This window comes from Ursus maritimus, unplaced genomic scaffold (assembly GCF_017311325.1).
Source record: "Ursus maritimus isolate PB19 unplaced genomic scaffold, ASM1731132v1 scaffold_13, whole genome shotgun sequence".
Lineage (NCBI taxonomy): Eukaryota > Metazoa > Chordata > Mammalia > Carnivora > Ursidae > Ursus > Ursus maritimus.
In genome coordinates, this window is record NW_024423675.1 from 17,758,389 (window position 1) to 17,778,328 (window position 19,940).

General features: G+C 34.4%; 1 protein-coding gene across 2 annotated transcripts in view; it reads right to left on the bottom strand.

Moving 5' to 3' along the window:
• ATG5 (autophagy related 5) overlaps positions 1-19,940 on the bottom strand; it is a 129,424-nt gene that overhangs the window by 96,807 nt on the left and 12,677 nt on the right. Inside the window, exons 3-4 of one of the 2 annotated variants that reach the window (XM_040627584.1) lie at positions 17,700-17,827; positions 9,124-9,202 (exon numbers count right to left, since the gene is read on the bottom strand). In XM_040627584.1, the coding sequence (XP_040483518.1) occupies positions 9,124-9,202; positions 17,700-17,827 (207 nt within the window). The remainder of the gene's footprint in view (positions 1-9,123; positions 9,203-17,699; positions 17,828-19,940) is intronic. The other variant, XM_008704989.2, reaches the window with a different exon arrangement.

Below are 19,940 nucleotides of genomic sequence, written 5' to 3' on the forward strand. Positions count from 1 at the left end.
AGCTGACACAGCACGATCTGTTGAAAAACTATTCCTTCCCTCACTGAACTCTCTTGGCAATCATATAGAAAATCAACTGCCCACATATGTATGTGTTTTTATTTTGACTCTCACTTCTACTCCATTGATTTATGTCTGTCCTTATGCCAGTATCATGGAGTTTAGGTTATTGTAGCTTTGAAACCAAAAAATGGGAATCTAATCATTATTTCTTAAAAACATTTTTTTTTAACTTTTCTTGAATCATTCCCTCTTTCCTCTTCTTCTAGGACTCTAAGTACATGTATGTAAGACTGCTTGACATTATCCTAGAGGCCATCAGGACTGTCTCCCTCCACCACCAGCACCAATTTTCTTCTCTCAATTCTTCATATTGGATAATTTCTATGGATCTGACTTTGAGTTCACAAAATCCTTCTTGTGCCATCTCCAATTCACCATTAAGCCTATCCAGTGAATTTTTCATTTCAGATATTGTTCTTCTACAATTTTGTAATCTTATTTTAAGTCACTGAGTTAATAGTTGCTTTAATTCATTTTTCCTAATTCCAACTGTGGGTTATCTCAGGATCAGTTTTCATCAACAGCATTTTTTCCCTTGGATATGGTTCAAGTTTTCTTGTTTATTTGCATGTATAGTAAATATTGGTTGTATGCTGGACACTAAATATGGTGTGAGGATTCTAGATTACACTATCTTCCTTGATGAGTTTTGTTCTGCCTAGTGCTTCTCCTTGATCCTAAAAAGGCCTAATTTTAGGCTTTATTAGAGCAGATCCAGAGCAATCCTTACTCTTTAATAGGAGTTGACAAACTTTTTCTATAAAAGGCTAGACAGTAAAGGTATCAGACTTGTGGGCCACGCAGTGTCTATAGCAAGTGCTCAACTCTGCCCTTGTAGCCCAAAAGTAGTATGTAAATGAAATAGCATGGATGGCTGCATTTTATTTTTTTTTTAAAGATTTTATTTATTTATTCAAGAGAGGGAGTGGGCAAGACAGTGAGAGAGCATAAGCAGAGCGGGAGCTGCAGAGGGAGAGGGAGAAGCAGACTTCCTGCTGAGCAGGGCTCAATCCCAGGACCCCGGGACTATGACCTAAGCTGAAGGCAGACACTTAACTGACTGACCCACCCAGGTGCCCCTGGATGGCTGCATTTTAAAACAAATTTATTTATAGTCACCAGAATTTATATTCCACGTAATTTTCAAGTTTTACAAAATACTGTTCTTTTTTTAAAAATCTTTTTCTAGCCACTAAAATATATAAAAACCATCCTTAGATCACAAGCCATACAAAAACAATCAGCAGGCCAGATTTAGCACAGACCATAATTTGCTAATCCTGTTCTGAGATATAATTCTTACTCCTATAGCATGATCTTTCTGATCTCAGATAAATATTTAGTATGTTAACTAGGTCTCTCTCTACCCTAGATGGAGTAGAATCCAACATCTCCAGGTATAATGGGGCTTGTCCCACTCTAACATGCATTCTCTTATCTGACCTTGAGGAATATTGCCTATGAATGTGCAGACCAACTCTCATTAAAGGACTTTTGGGAAACTCACACTTACAATTTTCTGAAACCCTCCTCAGCAAATTCCAGCTGCTTCAGTAGCCCAGAACTCCAATCTTTGCATCCTTAACTCAGCAGGACTTCCCTGCTCTGGGTTCCCTGCTTGAGTTCCACTCCCCATAACACAGTCAGGAAACTATCCTGAAACACAGAGATGGGCTAAATGTGGTGCTCACCTTGTTTGTTCTCTTTCTCTCTAATGTCCAGTGCCTGAAAAGAGCTCTACTTCATATATTTTGTCCAGTTTTATAGCTGTTTATGGCTGGAGGAAAAATCCAATCCAATTACTCTGTCACAGCTGAAAAGCAGATGTTAACCTCAATAAATATTTGATGAATAAATTAATGACTAAACAAACCATATGTTTTAAGTATACATGACCCTCCATCCTCTCCACCTCCTTCACACCTTTCTGTAATCCCTTCCCATGGGCTATAGACAGGATCTTGATTTGCATTTAACCAAAAGAATACAGCAAAGTCTTTGGGATCTTACTTCTGTGATTAAGTCACACTATATAAAACTCCAATCTTGCTACAAGACTAGTTCTAAAGACTTTTTGTTGACCGAATGAAGTAAGCTGCCATACTGGGAAAGTCCACATGGCAAGGAACTTCAAGCAGCCTTTGGGTGCAGAGTGCAGCCTCTGACAGTCAACAGAAGAAAGGGCCCTGAGCCCTACAATCAAGAGGAAATGAATCTTGCCAGCAACATGAGTGAGCTTAGAAGAAGATTCTCAGTCTCCAGGCAAGGATGTAGCTCAGCCAACACAATGATTACAGTGAGGCATTAAGCAGAAGATCCACAGAAATTGTGAGATAATAAGTTTGTGTTATTTTAAGCTGTTACATTTGTGGTGATCTGTTACACAGAAACAGAAAACTAATATAATACACTACTGATAGATACTACAAAACAACTACCAATATTCAGAGCTGGCAAGTACATGCAGAAGCATGGGAATGACCATGAAGTGCACTCAAGAACAAGGAAAGCTACCTCAGACCTATGTCATCAACACACAGTGGAAAAAGCAGAAATATAGTAAATTACCTCAGGGAGGTACAAAGAGGGTGGCTCTTGGCCTAGCAAGAGAGAACGAGACCATGAGAAAAGGGGTGTGGGCTGTCATACAAATATATTTAAAGAACAGTCAGAACCAGTGGTAGTGCCTTCCAAGCACTGTAAGAAAGACAGAGAATACCTTGGTCCAAAAACCTAATTTTGTCTAGTCACCATCATTCAGCAGTGTTTTGCACAGAAGCACTTACCGTAACACTGACCCTCTTTTACCTAGCAAATGTGAGCTCTTAATCACTATCAAATAATCACTATCAAAATTTAAAACTAAAATCTATGCTTTTATCAAAACCAAAATACACCAATTTAGCACCATGTTATCAGAAGAGAAAGAAAAACACCAAGGTATTGTTGACTTTGTTTACTCATTAAACTTTATTTAGGATATGCAATAGAACTAGGCATTTTAAAGAACCCACTATGTTCACCTGATGCTACTAAATTTTTGAATCATGTAACAAATTTCTCTTTTTAAAAATTCCACACAGTGTAAGCAACTTTTTTATTACCATAAAGCTTTGTAAGTAGCATATGCATAGGAATAATGTAAATATTAGAAGAAAAAAAAACATAAAGAGAAAGCCAAAGTAGCAAAATGTTAGCAACTAGCAAATCCAGGTAAAAGGTAGGTGGATGTTCACTAGACAACTCTCAACTTTTCCAATACAGACTTAAATTTTTTTTAATTAAAAAGTGAAGAACAAGAAATAAGATAATTTTCTCAGTAAGCTAATGAAGTTTAGGGATCATAATGTTCTTTAAGCTAATTAGAAGTCTGAAGAAGTTACCATTTTCACTCGTTTTGGTAAATGGAGAAAGAAAGCAAAGTAAATATCCAAATCTATGTTTTAAAGCAGTAAACACTTTACAATTATGTAATGTTTCTCTCTCAGAATTCCAAAAATAATATAAAATTTCTAAAAACATTAATTTTCTGAATCATCCTTACAACCTTTTGGTTCTTTACACAATATTAACATTTAAATCTGCACTGTTCTCCAAACTCTTGTTATCAACATGTGGTCTGCTGAACCAGTAACACTGCATTACCTGTGAACTTGTTAAAAATATAGAACCTCAATAGCCAAACTATGAAAGCAGCCCAAGTGACCGCCGATAGATGAATGGATAAAAAAGAAATGTGTGTGTGTGTGTGTGTGTGTGTGTGTGTGTGTGTGTAATGGAATATTATTCAGCCATAAAAAAGAATGAAATCTTGCCATTGGCAACAACATGGATACAGCTAGAGAGTATAATGCTAGGCAAAGTAAGTCAGAGAAAGACAAATACCAAATGATTTCACCAATATGTGGAATTTAAGAAACCAAACAAGCAAAGGAAAAAAAAGAGACAAACCAAGAAACAGACTGTTAGCTACAGAGAACAGATGGCTACCAGAGTGGAGATGGGTTGGGGGATAGTGAAAATAAGGGATAGGTATTAAAGAGTACACTTATCATGATGAAAATAATAAATATTTATATATTCATAGCTTCAGGATCATTGATGACCCATAGTCTTTACAGTTAGGGAAGGATTATTAATTTCATCTATTAAATAACGAAACTGTAGTGATGGTAAGACAAGATTAGGACAGTGGCTAGTGGAATAGTTCAAGCTGTTTCTACTTCTTGTATATCTATTGTACTTGAGTGTTAGGTTATCTGTTACATTAATGAAATAACGTACATCACTAAGGAGCTAATCAGGAGAATAATCATTAATGTACATCATGAAGTGTAAAAGTTCTTCTACAACAGGTGATGTTGCATCCTGGAAACCTAGCTGGAATGGATTATGTCACCAAGATATAAGTGTTTGAACCTATAATTTCACTTTGATAAAGTTATATAATTTTTACTAATACCTCACTAATTGAGAAATATATAGTAGTTATGATATTGGCTTGGCACCAGCTGGAGGAGGTTTGATTCCTTCCCTTCTTATTTTACATTTATGTAAGAAGATTCTTCAAATGTATGATATGGGGGGGCATCCATGTAGTCATTTGAAATAAGTAGTTGTTAATTCTACTACTGCTATTTGTGGCTTAGATGCAAATTCCTGTCAAATTATGAAAATTATTAATATTATTGCTGTTAATGAAATGAATGAACCTATGATGGATGAGATGGTATTTCATGTTGTATACACATTTGGATAATCAGAGTGAGGTGGGAGCATTCTTCAAAAGTCAAGAAAGTGTAATGGGGAGAAAGTTATGTTAACACCTTTGTGTTTGTGAAATGAATTTTTGCTCAGGTTGAGTTAAATGTATAGCCTGAAAATAAGGGAAGCTGGTGAACAAATCCTCCTACAATGCTAAATAATGCTTTTATTGATAAGATGTAATGAAATTATGCTACTACATAACATGCATCATGAAGAACAAAGTCCAAGGATCAATTAGCTAGAAGTTAAGTCCTGCCAGGTCTCCTACTGTAAATAAGAAAATAAAATGTAAGGCTCAGAGTATGGCTGACAATCACTTAGTATTTCATCCATGAAGGGTTTTCTGTCAACTAAATACTTTTACTCTTTTGGAATGGCACTCATTATGGTAGCTGTTAATAAAACATGCTCATGTGTCAACATCTTGCCGACTGAGAATATATGATGAACTTGTGCAATAAAGTCTAAAAATCCAATAAAAAAATAAAAATAAATTAAAAAAATAAAAATACAGAACCTCTGCCCTCAGCCCAAACCTGCGGAATCAGAATCAAAATCTGTACCTTAACAAGACACAAAGGTAATTTGTATGCACATTAGCATCTGAAGAACACCGCTCTAGACATTAAAATTTACTATGAATATTATATATCTATTCAAATGACAAGCAGCAGTCCATTAAAAATTAGAGAAAATACCCAAAAGCTATTTAGCAGGTATTCTCCCCCAAGAATTCAGTCTGAACCACAAAATGATCAAATGTGTGTGCCCGGTAGAGGCCAGGGGGAGGGGTCTCTTGGAGACTTGGTCTCTTTATTATTGCATAAAACCTAATCAAAATCAATTAATATCTTTGAAAACAACTGTAAAACAAATTCCAAGCAGTCTGGTTAAAATACAGACATCATTTGATATACTCAATATCATAAAAGATAAAATACATACTGAAAAATCAACTGACATAGTTACTCAATAAATTCAATCACTGTTAAACTATTATCTAGAAACTAAAAACAAAACAAAACCCTGCTTCCTCACTCTAAAAGCATTTGCTTTTCTACCTGCAAATGTCTTACTCAGTTTCATTATAATCAATCAAAAGCCATAAAGTAGTACAACAGAAATGGGCCTACATTAATCAGTATAAGCCATCAATTAAACACTTGGGGACAACTTTTGAGGAAAGCTAAGTCTTACAATCCTAAATAAAGGGAACTTAGTATACAGAAAGAAATCTGGACAATAATTTTCCTCCAATATGGGCCAGGGGCAGAAAGTGTAAGAATAGCCGATAGAAATACATAGGTAGCTTGAGCAAATTTAAAACACCCTCTATAATATCCTTATTAGCTCTAAGATTCTGCTTTCTATTTGATTACTCTAATAAACTTCCCATCTGGGAAGAATATGGTGACCAACCAAAGACCTCAAAGAGTAATTCATTTAAAAATGCCAAGAATATACCCATTATATGTAACATAAAAATCATATTTTCTATGAAAAATAACTATTTTCTAGAATAACAACAAAAACTTGGGGAGAATATTGGCACTGTTGTACAGTTTTGCAAATATCTTTAATGTTTGACTTTGTAGAGAATAGATGAATTATTTGCTTCTACATTCAATGCTCTACAGTGTTGTTTTGACTAATTTGTATAAATATACAAGCTTATAAAAATATGTAGCTGGAAAAAGGGTAGCATTTTAACAGACTTCAGATTTGTGGATATTCTTTGTTGATACTCCACCAGATTCAATAAGTATAGTTTATTATAACATTATATGGAATCTGAAAGCTTATCAATAAACATTTTGATCTCTGTTACATTAAAATCTCTAATTCTGACCTTGCATTTTGAATGGTTCTTTTTCACATGCATTATTTTGTTACATCATGCATTGACCATTTGGAAAATATTTGTTTACTGAATTAATGTAGATCTTCTCTAAACGCTGACACATTTCATTACATAAAATTTCTTAAAAATCAGATCTGTTAAAAGGACCAAAAATCTCAACAGAAAACTGTTTTAAGAATAATAAAGCTGTCAAGGTCATGGTAGCAGATATGTTTTCCAAAATTCTAACTTTCATTTAGAAGTTCACATTTTATCACTGGCAACAAAAACTGTTGTCCTAACAGTGAGAGATTCACTTCACTTATTTTAAGAAACTGTCTTACAAATATACCCAAGTCTGAATAACCATACTTTATCAGTCACTCTTTAAAATAAAAAAATGCTGTTTTATGAAAAAAGTGGCTTGTTCAGCTTGCCCTCAAACAAGGGCATAAGTGATTTTCCTTAAGACAACCATCATATTTGACATAGAACAGAAGTGCTTTGTATGTACTCTCCATTTCAACACACGGGAGATTAAAAAGACATGGACTTAAGAGTTAAGATTAACAATACTTGATAATTTGTACTGCTTCATCTAGAACAGTCTTAAGTGAAACTGATATTCTTTCTACTGCAAGTGTGTGGCAGCGAAGATGACAATAACCACTTGCTGCACAGTGTGGTGCACCGCCCTGCTCTGTGCCATGGTGCCCACAGTTTTACCCACCACCTCTTCTGCAGATCAGTACAAATGTAAACACAGAGGAAAAGGCAAACGGCATCTTATTATTACGGAAATAGATTTGACCTCATGGATCCTTTCCAAGAGCTTCTGGGTACCCCTGTCGGTCCACAGACTGCTTTGAGAACCACTACACTAAAACAATCAAAACAATTCTAAGCCTTTCCTATCATTATTACAATCCACTGATTCACTCAATCAGTAATTACAGAGGGCTTGGTATGTAGTGCCAGGTAGGTACCATAAAGTGTCTCAGTATTTGAGTGTCTTTGTGTCATTCGCTCATGTATCCCAAGCATCTAGATAGTGCCTGGCTGGCACACAGCAGACTTCTGATAGTTGTTCAATGAATAAATAAATGGGTAGCTATGATGTATTTTAACTTAGATTCCAAAGTCTTAGTACATCCATCTCTCAGACAAATAATCTAATTATGGGAATTATTTTTCAACATAATGGGAAAGATTAACATGTTCAATACGGAACCTCTACACTCATCATACTTGGAGTAGTTTTATCTTCATACTGTTCTTTTTAAAAAAAAAAAAAAAAGATTTTATTTATTTATTTGACAGAGACAGCCAGCGAGAGAGGGAACACAGCAGGGGGAGTGGGAGACGAAGAAGCAGGCTCCTAGTGGAGGAGCCCGATGTCCCAGAACGCTGGGATCACGCCCTGAGCCGAAGGCAGACGCTTAATGACTGCGCCACCCAGGCACCCCTATCTTCATACTGTTCTAAACTTAAATTATATATACAGGCAGTCTTTGCTTTGCATGGTACCATGGTAACTGAAAGTCATGCATATCAGAACCATATCCTCACTCTGGTTCTGTGGTAACTAAAATCTGTGGTAACATGCTACTGTGCAGAGCACACGAGTGCAAATGAGAGAAAAATAAATGCCAATGACCCAGACACTCCATTTTAGTAAAATGGGAAGGAAAGCATCTTAGGAAGAATAGGTAAGCAGCTTTTGCACAGTGACTTTGAAGGAGTGCCCCTTACAGAAAAGCAAATTTGATACCTAAAATGACTTTTCAAACTCTTAACATGCTTCCCTCCCACAATCCATCGCCCTTTGAGAATCACTGCCTAGTGATCAACTAATTGAGGTATTTCAATCCTTCAATGGTATTTGTGAATTGCTTGGGGAGAAGGGACTGAAGAATCAAGGTGGTTAAGGGGAAAGACAGACCACTTTATAAACCATTAGGACAAAATTAAGTTACAAAAAATCTGTACTAGTCTTAAAAACTACAGGAATTAAAATTTCTCAAAACACACTCAGATCAAGTCTTTGGAGTTCTGTCTCCTAACCCTTCTCACAATTCAATCAAAATATCCTTAGAGTTACTCAACAGCATTAAGCTGTACCCCTCCCCAATCCCACGCCCACAGCTACACTCAGGATTTTGTTCTTCCTATTTGAGATTTTTTTTAATGAATATTAACATTACAAAACATCACAAATTTTAAACAGTGTATTCAGCTCCAACAAATAGGCATTCATATATTAAATGTTTAAATGGCTCTGCCAAGAGTAACAATAAATCGAAAGATACATGAACGAACACTAGCGGCAGCTTAGCCATTAAAAAGTGTCATAAGAGAAGCAATAAACAACTTCACTTAAAAAAAATTCTATTCTAAGTCTACTGACTAAATACCACAAGTGGGAGAAATGGGAAATGCTATTTAAACTATACCTTAAAATGTACTGTGATGTTCCAAGGAAGAGCTGAACTTGATGCAAGAAGATCAAACAGCAAACCAATTGGATAATGCCTAAAAATGAAAGAGTACATTTTAAGAAAGAATATTTTGAAGTTATAACTACAACTCCAAAATAAATTTCAGCACATACTGTAATACCAAATGTCAGGGGGCTATTAATCACAAATCATAGAATGATAACATTTTACAGTTACTTGCCTAAGCTAATATGGTAGAGTTTCCAGGTATCAGTTTTTTTCTAAGCATTTCATTCATTAAAGCCTCGATATATACAATGGGATTGTGCTAAAGCATCTCTTATCAGGCATGACCACCATTACATCACCCTACTGCAGTATCTGATTACCATCCCAGTATTCACATTGTACAGTTTTTTAAAGCTTATTTAAATGTATCTTTAAAATTTTTATAACAACTTAAAATATTAGAAAAACTTAAGAACTAAGAAAAGCACCTAAAAAGCATGCCATCTCTATTTTGTGGTAATTACTATTAACATTATTGAATGTGAGTCTTTTATTTATGCATACATATGTAAATATAGATTAGGCTTATCCTTTACAAAACACTAAAACCTGCTTTTTCCATAATAACAACATGTCAACATTTTCCAAAGTCACACAATATTTTTCTGCAACCTAAGACTAAAGTTTTTTACAAAAATAAATTCTGGACTTCCTAAATAAGAGAACACTTCCAAATATAACCATTACTTACAGTGAAGCAAATTATTGAGCAATAATATAAACCTTGCAGATTTCAACAAACAAATCTTATTTTTTAAATCATCCTTTTAAAGAATCTAAAGTGGCTTCAATAATGAAACAGAATTAAACAATACTTTCGACAAAGGCAAAAAGAGGACTACTTGGTGTCATGTACGACAGTCCTGTTCTTTACATGTTAGTGAGTTATTCCTAGATTTAGAAGCAGAAAAATTTGGAAATACATCTAATTCCCCTCAAAATGAATGACCCAATACACTGCCTAACCAAGATTCAAATATTAACTAATACTAGTTATGTTTGCTTACATTTACATAATACAACTGGTGAAAAGTCATCAATCACTAGCGATCATGTTATTTAGAAAGAATTTAGAATGAATGCCCTACTAGTAAAATAAAACAGTGGGTAGTCTTAGTCATATATGTGTTGTATCTCTTAATAATAACCCTTAAACCTCCCTATTTGAAAGTTAGCATCTAACACAAATCTTTCATAACCAAATATGAATACTGAAGGAAATTTTAGACTACCTAAATAATAGAATGTTTCCTTCAGAAACATTTCAGAACCCAGAAAAAAAACCCTGGTCTGTCAAAAACTAAAATAAAAATAGTAATTTGAAAAACAAAAATACTGCATTACAGAAAAGTTATAGATTCTATTCAATTCTGATCCTTCTCTCTGAACTTCTTCAAACTGTACAAGCTCTACATGATGCCTTGTATTTTTACAAAACAGACCTTTGTTAGTCCTCATTCTATTCCAGGAATTCTATTTCACCATTCTAGGAATTATTTCATCATTATTTATCAATTATGCCCAACTATGCTAAAAAAAAAAAAAAGACTAAAATAGGAACAATTTGGAAGAATAATGGCATGCCTAGAAGGATGATACAATAATGAATCCTTCCATTTTCTCAGTGTTTCACCTAGAATATTACATCATATTTCAAGGAAGTATAAAATAAGGATGCAGACCCCATCTTTGGAGTCTGCTTTTATCTATCATTAATACAGCTGAAAATTCAAAATGTCTAATTTTCCATGCATAATGGGAAAGAGGAAAATTGACAAGGGAAGATGTTACACAATTATTACATAAATCAGAAGGTTTTAACAGAGACAGCCGTACTTTGGACTTTAATGACAGTGGTAAAATTGATCATTTAAGTGAAATATCAGACTACAAGTCATTAGATAATATTCTAGGTGAATTTTACAGAATTCAAAAACTAATGAATGATTTATTTCTAAAAGACATGGCATTCTTATCCACTTACTCATTCAATGGCAAGAAATTCATCATGCAATATTTTATGACAAAAACCTGAACCATTTTGTTAAAAAGATGTGTGATTGTATTTTTTCATCTTTTATACCACTTGTGCACCGCAATTTACCTGATAGTAAGTGAGCAAGAGCTAAAGGCAGATTTGTACCAAAGACAACTAGAAGGAATTACGTGATGTAGAAATGAACAAGTATTGAACTGATCATTCTAACTGGTATTTACTAATGTAAACGATATTTTACAACAAAATCATGATTTGTCAAAGGTTTAAAAATTTCTTTAATCATTGCTGTTTAGCACAAGAAGAGCCAGAAGTCACAATAAGCTAAAACCTCTTCGAAGTCTATTTGAATGTATGACAACTAATGGGTAGTTAGTTGCATTCAGAAGACACTGCCCATTTCCGTTATCCATACCTTCAAAACCAGGAAAATATGGAGCGTAAATCCGAATGTGCTGTATCTAAATGCTTTTTAAAATTTCTAATAAAGTTGTCATACACTATTCCTTTACTTTTCTCTAAGTTATTTATAAAATAACTTAAATATATATATATATTTTTTAAAGTTCACTGGTCTCAGATGATAAATGATGACTATTTTTCCCAATATACTAAAGATTAGGATGAAATTTAAATATTATGGTTTCTAATACTTACATTTAATTATAAATGTATGTAAAGTATCAACATAAAAGCACTCTAAATATAACTACTATCCTGTAATAAACTTTAAAAATAAAACTGCAGCAGAAACAGCTACTTACTTCCTTCTATTATCAAAGTCTACATGTACAGCCTGTATGTGGCTCAATGCAGATGGATATGTCAGAATGATTTTGACGCAAGGATACTAGCTCCAAACAAATATACTATCTGAATTAACTGGTTCCAAGACTGCTCATTTCTGATGAGTCTATTAATACGCAAGAAAATCTATAATAGAAAACAGAACTGGCAAGACTTAAAGGTACTGAATTTCTCTTACACTATAATCTAATTTACATCAAGGGTTTCAAAAGTACTAATTTGTACAACTCCTCTAAACAGATATTCTACATAGTTTTGTCAGGAGGCTCCTAACCCACAACATAGAAACCACATAAGCCATAACTGTAAGTAAACCATAATGTAACCATTTATCTGTTATGTTGCTACTCCTGCCAATCTAACCTAAATTTAAGAGAAAAGGAAGTGGTGAGGATATCAACCTGGAATATATCCCAGAAGAGGGCCCAACTAGTAAAGGTTCAACCTACTGCCTGATAAAAACTCACTGTACCAGAATAGTTAGCGTTAGGTCTATTTTCGCACTTTATTCATTTTCTTTCTCTTCCTTAAATTGCTCTAGTCTTTTCTAAATTCAGTTCTCAAAATGAGTAATATTTTCATTTTTCTTTGCATAAGGTCTTTTTTCTTTACCCTTTCATTACTGCTAAAATACATACACACATACCGGCCACATGTATAGCAATAACGGATATGTTCCTAAGTCAGCCAAGGGTGCTCTCAGTAGTCTAAACATCTGCAGTCAGATAGCAAAGCAGTATTCTAACATCAGCATTGAAAGAAAGTTTCCCCATATACTAGAGAGAACTATTGTCCTACTCCATCTCACTGAAGTAAATGCATCCTGTTCATAAGTCTACTAGTGATTCACTGGAAACAGGATTACATTTCATTGAAGGAAGAAAAAAGGTTCAAATTGGGACATGGGGGTGGCTCAGTCAGTTAAGCATCCGACTCTTGATCTCAGCTCAGGTTTTGATCTCAGGGTCACAAGTTCAAGCCCCATGTTTAAAAAAAAAAAAAAGACAACTCAAAGGTACACCAAAGTAATTTAATGTTTACAATCAATTTTGCCTTCATTTACCTATGGAACAAACACAAACCACTGTAAATTAGCACTGTGTTTCACAGCTTTCTAAACCTATTCTTATGCATGAAAAAGTACAAAAACAGCCAAGGGGATACTACCTGTCTCAAATGCTAAGTAAATTACATTTCAAAATTCAAGTTCACAGAACTTATAAAATTTTAGAAATTCACAACCTTAGAAAAAAGACAATCCATAAGAGAGAAGAGCCTGCACAGTATTTATAATTAAGAGGTTATTTTGTTAAAATTTACTTTTGAAACCAGATAGATACAGTATTAAATTCTGGGTCATTCTGTTAGGTCTATGTTTAAGATCAATATCAGTGTTTGCTTTTTTGGGGTTTAATTCAAAAGGTAGTTTCAACTTCTTACTTTCAACAACCAGTCCTGAAAATAAGTCAATTTACACAAAATAATAATATTCTATTAGAGACACTTGCTTTTATAATTGACAAAAAGAAAAGCTTTTTCTAAAATTTATATTGAACGCCTAAGATACAACCAATATTAGGATATACAAACTAAATGTTCTTTAGAAGAACCAGGAACCGTTCTCTTAAAATAATTTTAATATAAAAGTAACAAATACAAACTTTGAACACTTGATTTACAAATAACCTTCGCCTTTTCAAAATGCAATGTTAGAGCACCCTCTGCTGACTGATCAACTCAAATCACTCTTACAAAAAAAGAAAGAAGAAAAAGAAATCCTTGCTCAATGAGCTAGATCAACACTTTTTATTTGCCACATAATTTTTAAAACTTAAGGAGACAAAGGACTGCGAGGATAAAATAGTAATCAAATAAAGCCCCTCAGATTCTCTCTACAAATCAACAATATATTAAGTATTCATTATGTCACCACTGTTCTTAAGTATCTTTCTATTCTAATATGGACAGATAACACAAGCAATTTAGAGAAAACATAACAGAATTGAAGAAAACAACAACTAACAAATAGAATATCAGCAGTGTGGTGGAAAAAGTCCTTAACTGAGACTCGAAATCTGGTCCTACTCACTCATTTGAACAAGTTATTTTACTTCTTTCAGCCTCATCTTCTCAATAAAAAGAAGGAACCAATTTAGATTCATTCACCCACTGAACAAACATTTACTTAGCACCTCTTACATATTACTGCTTAAGATACAAGAGCCCATGCTCAGGTATCTCAGGCAGATATTTAAGCACTTATAATAATAAATATGAACAGGAGTTAACAGAGTGAGAAGTAATATCAATTTATGCTCTACCTTCTTTTATGCATTATCTAAACTGGTGTTTGGTTTCCTTTCTCATTTGAATTTATTTAAAACTCCAAAGAATCAAGTATAAGAAAGATGTTATCACCTTACTCAAATAAATGCTCCTCTACTCTGAAGACATTTGCATGGTCTCAAAAAGTCCAAGTCCTACAAAACTTCAGTGGTAGCTGCTTCCCTGTAATGATTATCCTATCGTATGAAGCCTACTCCATAAATGCCAGGCAGATATTGATAGCCTATGACTCCTTTAACACAGGAAGAGGACTCCTTTAACATAGGAAAATACTGCTACACTTGGGAGCAAAAGAGACAAGATCAAGACCTAGCCCAGAGGGGCACCTGGGTGGCACAGCAGTTAAGCGTCTGCCTTCGCTCAGGGCGTGATCCCAGCGTTATGGGATCGAGCCCCACATCAGGCTCCTCCGCTAGGAGCCTGCTTCTTCCTCTCCCCCTCCCCCTGCTTGTGTTCCCTCTCTCGCTGGCTGTCTCTATCTCTGTCGAATAAATAAATAAAATCTTAAAAAAAAAAAAAAAAGACTTAGCCCAGAGGTCCTGGTTATAGTCATGCCTGGAAGCTATTCCTTCCTCAAATATATGAAGTACCTAACAATACGGAGTTAGTCCCCCTTATGCGGGGGGGGATATGTTCCAAGACTGCCCCAAGGATACCTGAAACAGCAAACAGTACCAAACTCTACATATACTACATTCTCTCCTATACATACAGACCTGTGATTAAGTTTCATTTATAAATTAGGCACAGTAAGAGATTAACAACTTATAATAGAACAATTATAACAAAAAGTTACAACAAAAGTTATGTGAATGTGGTCTCACTCTCTCTCAAAATATCTTACTGCACTGTGCTCACCCTTCTTGTGATAATGTGAGATGATAAAATGCCTACATGATGAGATGAAGCGAGGTGAACGACATAAGCATTATGACACAGTGTTAGGCCACTACTGCCACCCTTCTGACAATATGTCAGAGAAGGATCATCTGCTTCCAGACCATGGCTGACTGAGGGTAAATGAAACTACAAAAAGCAAAACCACAGATAAAGGGGGACTACTGAACTAAAGGAAAAGTTTTATCAAAAGTCATTAAATACAATGACTTATAGCAAGATATAACTATGAAAGTGACATCATGTATACAAAGTTAACACCCCAAAACCTAAAATGAAGATATGTGAATATAATTACTTTCACATAAGCTCTCTAGAAGGAAAAATTTTAATTTTTTACTCTTTAATAAAAGATTCTCAGGGTGTCTGGGTGGCTCAGTTGGTTAAGTGACTGCCTTCGGCTCAGGTCATGATCCTGGAGTCCCAGGTTCAAGTCCTATGTCAGGTTCCCTGCTCAGCAGGGACTCTGCTTCTCCCTCTGACCCTCCCCTCTCTCGTGCTCTCTCCTTCTCTCAAAGAAATAAATTTTAAAAAATAAAAAAAAAAGATTCTCAGAAGACATGAATACTGACAAAATAAAAACATGATATATAGTTAAGCCAAAATCAGTACTCTGTGGTGACAGAGAGAAATAAATGGGTCCAAACAATATTTACTGATATAGAATACAAACTTACACCATACAAATCGTATCAAATACAAAAATAACCACCATACAGGATGGGTTAAAATGGCAGCTGAAGGATGATTACTAAGCAATCATTCATTTATAAAAGTTAAATTGAGGCTTCCCATCTTTTCCAGAGTTTCTCAATTGGGGGTAGTTTTGTACCCCTTCATCCCAGGACATCTGGCAGCATTTTTTATAATCACGACTAGAGGGAATGCTACTAGCACTAGCAGGTAGAGGCCAAGGCTGCTGCTAAAAATCCTACAATGTACAGGATAGCCCTCCCACAACAAAGAATTATCTATGTCAAAATGTCAACAGAGTCCCTGTTAAGAAACCCTACTGTACACTGATAAAACTGAAAAGCCTAGTGTCAGTCACATGAATTTTTAACAATGTGTATGTAACTAATACACATAGAGCAATACAATTTCAATATCCAACTATAATACAGATAGAACTGTCAAGAATATAGACATATCCTCTATTGCTACTCACCCACAATCCTTCCCCCTCCTTCCTTTCCCTCTACTCTCCTGATCCTTGCTCCTCTTATACTTCTTTTAAGCCACCTTCCCATTCCAAAACCTCCAATTCTTTTGAGAAATAAAAAGAAACAGAAAACATTGACTTACCTATGCTGCCTGAGGTCTAGAACTATTCAAGAGTCATAATGAGTCTGATAAGTGATCATGAAGCCTGTCAAAACTGTTTTTATTTAAAAATGAATGCTATAAAGAACTTTGTCATCCTTTCCCAGAACTGCCTCAAAAGGTTGGAGATATGACCTATAACTCAATACAAAATCTCCTTGTTTCCAAAATAATACAATATACCACTTTGTATGTTTCTAAACCATAATGAAAAATCTACTCATTTGTGGGAATTCATCAACAAGGTGAGTTCCAAAAGTTCACTATTTCTCAGTAATGCTTATACTCAAGTCAGCTGCACTTATTAAACATCTACTAGCTTCCTTTTTTATGAGCCTCTTTTAAAACTCTTCATTTTAATACTCCAGATTTAGAAAGCAAGTCCACTTTTAACCTACTTATATTGTTCATATTTAAGTCTTAACTTTTTTATTCAACTACATTCATATGGAAGCATTTCAACACCTACATCCCAGCATACCTTGAACCATTTTTTATACTCTTCTCTGTCATTTCTCCAGTTTCATTAAATATTTTTGGAAGCACAATTTACAAAACTCCCAGTAACAGAGGAAGTACAAAAATACATCATCTGTACATGGATAAGCCCAGACTTAGGATTTATTTTCAATACGTTTCTTAAGAATGATATAATATCAAAATTATTTTTCACATAAAAAGGAAATCAACATATTTTAAATACTAAGCCAAGGCTAGATAAAATGTGTATATGGCACTAAATGTGGCAATCAGTTTGAAAGATGCCATTTTAGGTAATCATGTGTATATAAAGATCTGTTATAAAATTTTTGGAGATAGAAACAAAACTGAATAGTGTCACAGAGTGACTTATTCATTAGGGAGTCTTAAATATATATGGGAAAAAAAACATAACCAAATACACTATTATTATGCCACTGAAAAATCTATCATTGAAAATATATACAAATCTGTCCAGTCTCCCATGCATCCAAAAAAAGGCAGAAATATTTTCAATAAAATATTTGAACAATAGTTTAAAATTCACTTTATTGTATGAGCTAAACTAGTGATTTATTTCTTTATATAACTTTTTAAAAATTGCTTCAGGGCACTATACCTTCATAAAGCTAGCATATACTCAATGCTTAATAATGCAGAAAAATTCACTCACCATTTCAGTGGTGTGCCTTCATATTCAAACCATATCTCACTAATGTCTTCTTGTCTCATAACCTTCTGAAAGTGCTTTTTCACTTTGTCAGTTACCAACGTCAAATAACTTACTCTTGGCAAAAGCAACTGAAATGAAAATTTGTAAAACCGTATTTATTTACTATTTTTTCAAAAAAATATATACTAAATAGGTTTTTGAATTTTAAGGAAAAACAGCCATGTTCTTTGCATTATTTTGAATATTCCACACAAAGTCAACTGCTTTTTATAGCAAATCAAAGGCTAAAAGGCTAAGACGTTTTAAATTTCTTATGAGGTCATTGCTTTAAGTAGAGCTTATAGTGTAAGTACCAAGAATAAACAACACAAATCTACGCACAATCTTTCTGTAATATTTTTCTCCAAATAAAAATACAAATGTAATCAGACGTCATGCTATTTAGGATACTTATTACTTCTATCAAATTTAACAGAAAAATTACTATGATTCACCTGAATTAATTAAACTGTTCTAAGAAAATAATCAACTCAGTCCTAAGGTGCATCTTGACTTATCACTCAGGACTTCTCAACCGGTCCATCATGTTTTGATAATCTACCATGTATTAGCTTAGTTGCAATGAAGAACACCAAGACAAAGATATAATCTGTCCTCTTCTATATGAGGCTAAAATAAAGGTAAAAAAATTCATAAAAAGTACTTACAAAAATACTTCACTGCAGCAACAGAAAAAAACTTTAAAGATCGAACAGAAATTTTCATTTGATGAACAACAGGGATCCACTACGATACAATGAATAAAAGGACGGCACAATGAGAAACAGTGTTTGAGGAATATTCTAGCAGTGGTTGAAATAAAGAAGATAAGATTATTAACTGGAAATCTGTTAAGGAAATATTACATGGAGGGATGGGCATGAAGGAATGGAAAAATGAGAAAGGTCTAGAAATCAGTCAGAACAGATTTTGGTTATTACTAATCAAGAAATTGAAGGGAAAAAACAAGTTAAAGAGGACTGACTGTTGAGCCAAACATTTAAATCTTTAAAGGGCAATAAGGCACAAGATTAAGGTATAGTGCTGGTAGACTGGTGATCTGCCACTGTCCAGCAACTCCCTCAATCCTGTCTTTCTGGAGCCTGGGCCTACTTGGACTTTGGAGAGAAAAGTCTGGGAGGGAATGTTGGGCTAGGTTAAGCCTCAACTGGCATAGTTATGAAGGCCATCATTGTTTCTCCCCCACCAAAGATATCCAGAAAGAAAACATAAGAGAACATTTAAGAAAACCGGTTAGAATTTTATAAAGAATACATGAGTGGATAAAAGGAGGAAAGTGGCAAGAATTCGTGTTTTCCCAGGAGATGCTCTAACGATTTCCTGCTTTTCTAAGCCTCTGTCCTTTCCTGGTAAAATTGTTTTATTACTCTCTTTCAGCTGCTTTTGAGAGGCTAATTCTGCATCATTTTTTGTGCAGTTTATTCAAAGTTATTATGTCTTTTGGTCAGTAAATCAAGATTACGGGGCTGGGGAATACATACAAAGAGAAATACTCTGGGTAAAGGAACTAATATTTAATCACTGAAGATCACAATAACAGGCCCCAACTAGGCAAGAGAACATGACAATGGTCCTAGGGACAACAGGGTACAGGGGGTGGGAGGTAGCTGGCATGCTCCAATATGGAACAGAAGGTACTTAATAATACTAGAAACAAGCTTTTGGATAGCAATGTGGATTCAACAAAACATAAGTTCGTCCTTTATAAAGAAACAACTACAATGCGGATTAGGGAAGAAAAGAAAAAGGAAACTAATACTGTGTATAAGAAAAAGCACTAGTTGTTTTACAGACAATATTATCACCTCTAGTTTACATGTACTTTAAATAACGTGCCAAAATCATATTCTGTTAAATAAATGGCAAAGAAACAATTCATTAAAATCAGAAATGACATAATCAAATACAGATGTAACATGGATGTCTCTAAGAAATTAAAACAGCATGATTAATCAGCCATTTTTTAAAAAATAAATAAGTACACAGTTGACCCTTGAATAACATGGTAATTAGGGGCACCAACCCCCACACAGTTCAAAATCTTCACATATAACTTCTGACCCCCAAAAAACCTAACTACTGATAGTCTACTGCTGACTAGAAGCCTTACCAATAACATAAACAGTCAATTAACAGGTATTTTGTATATTGTATGTATTTTACACTGTAGTCTTACAATAA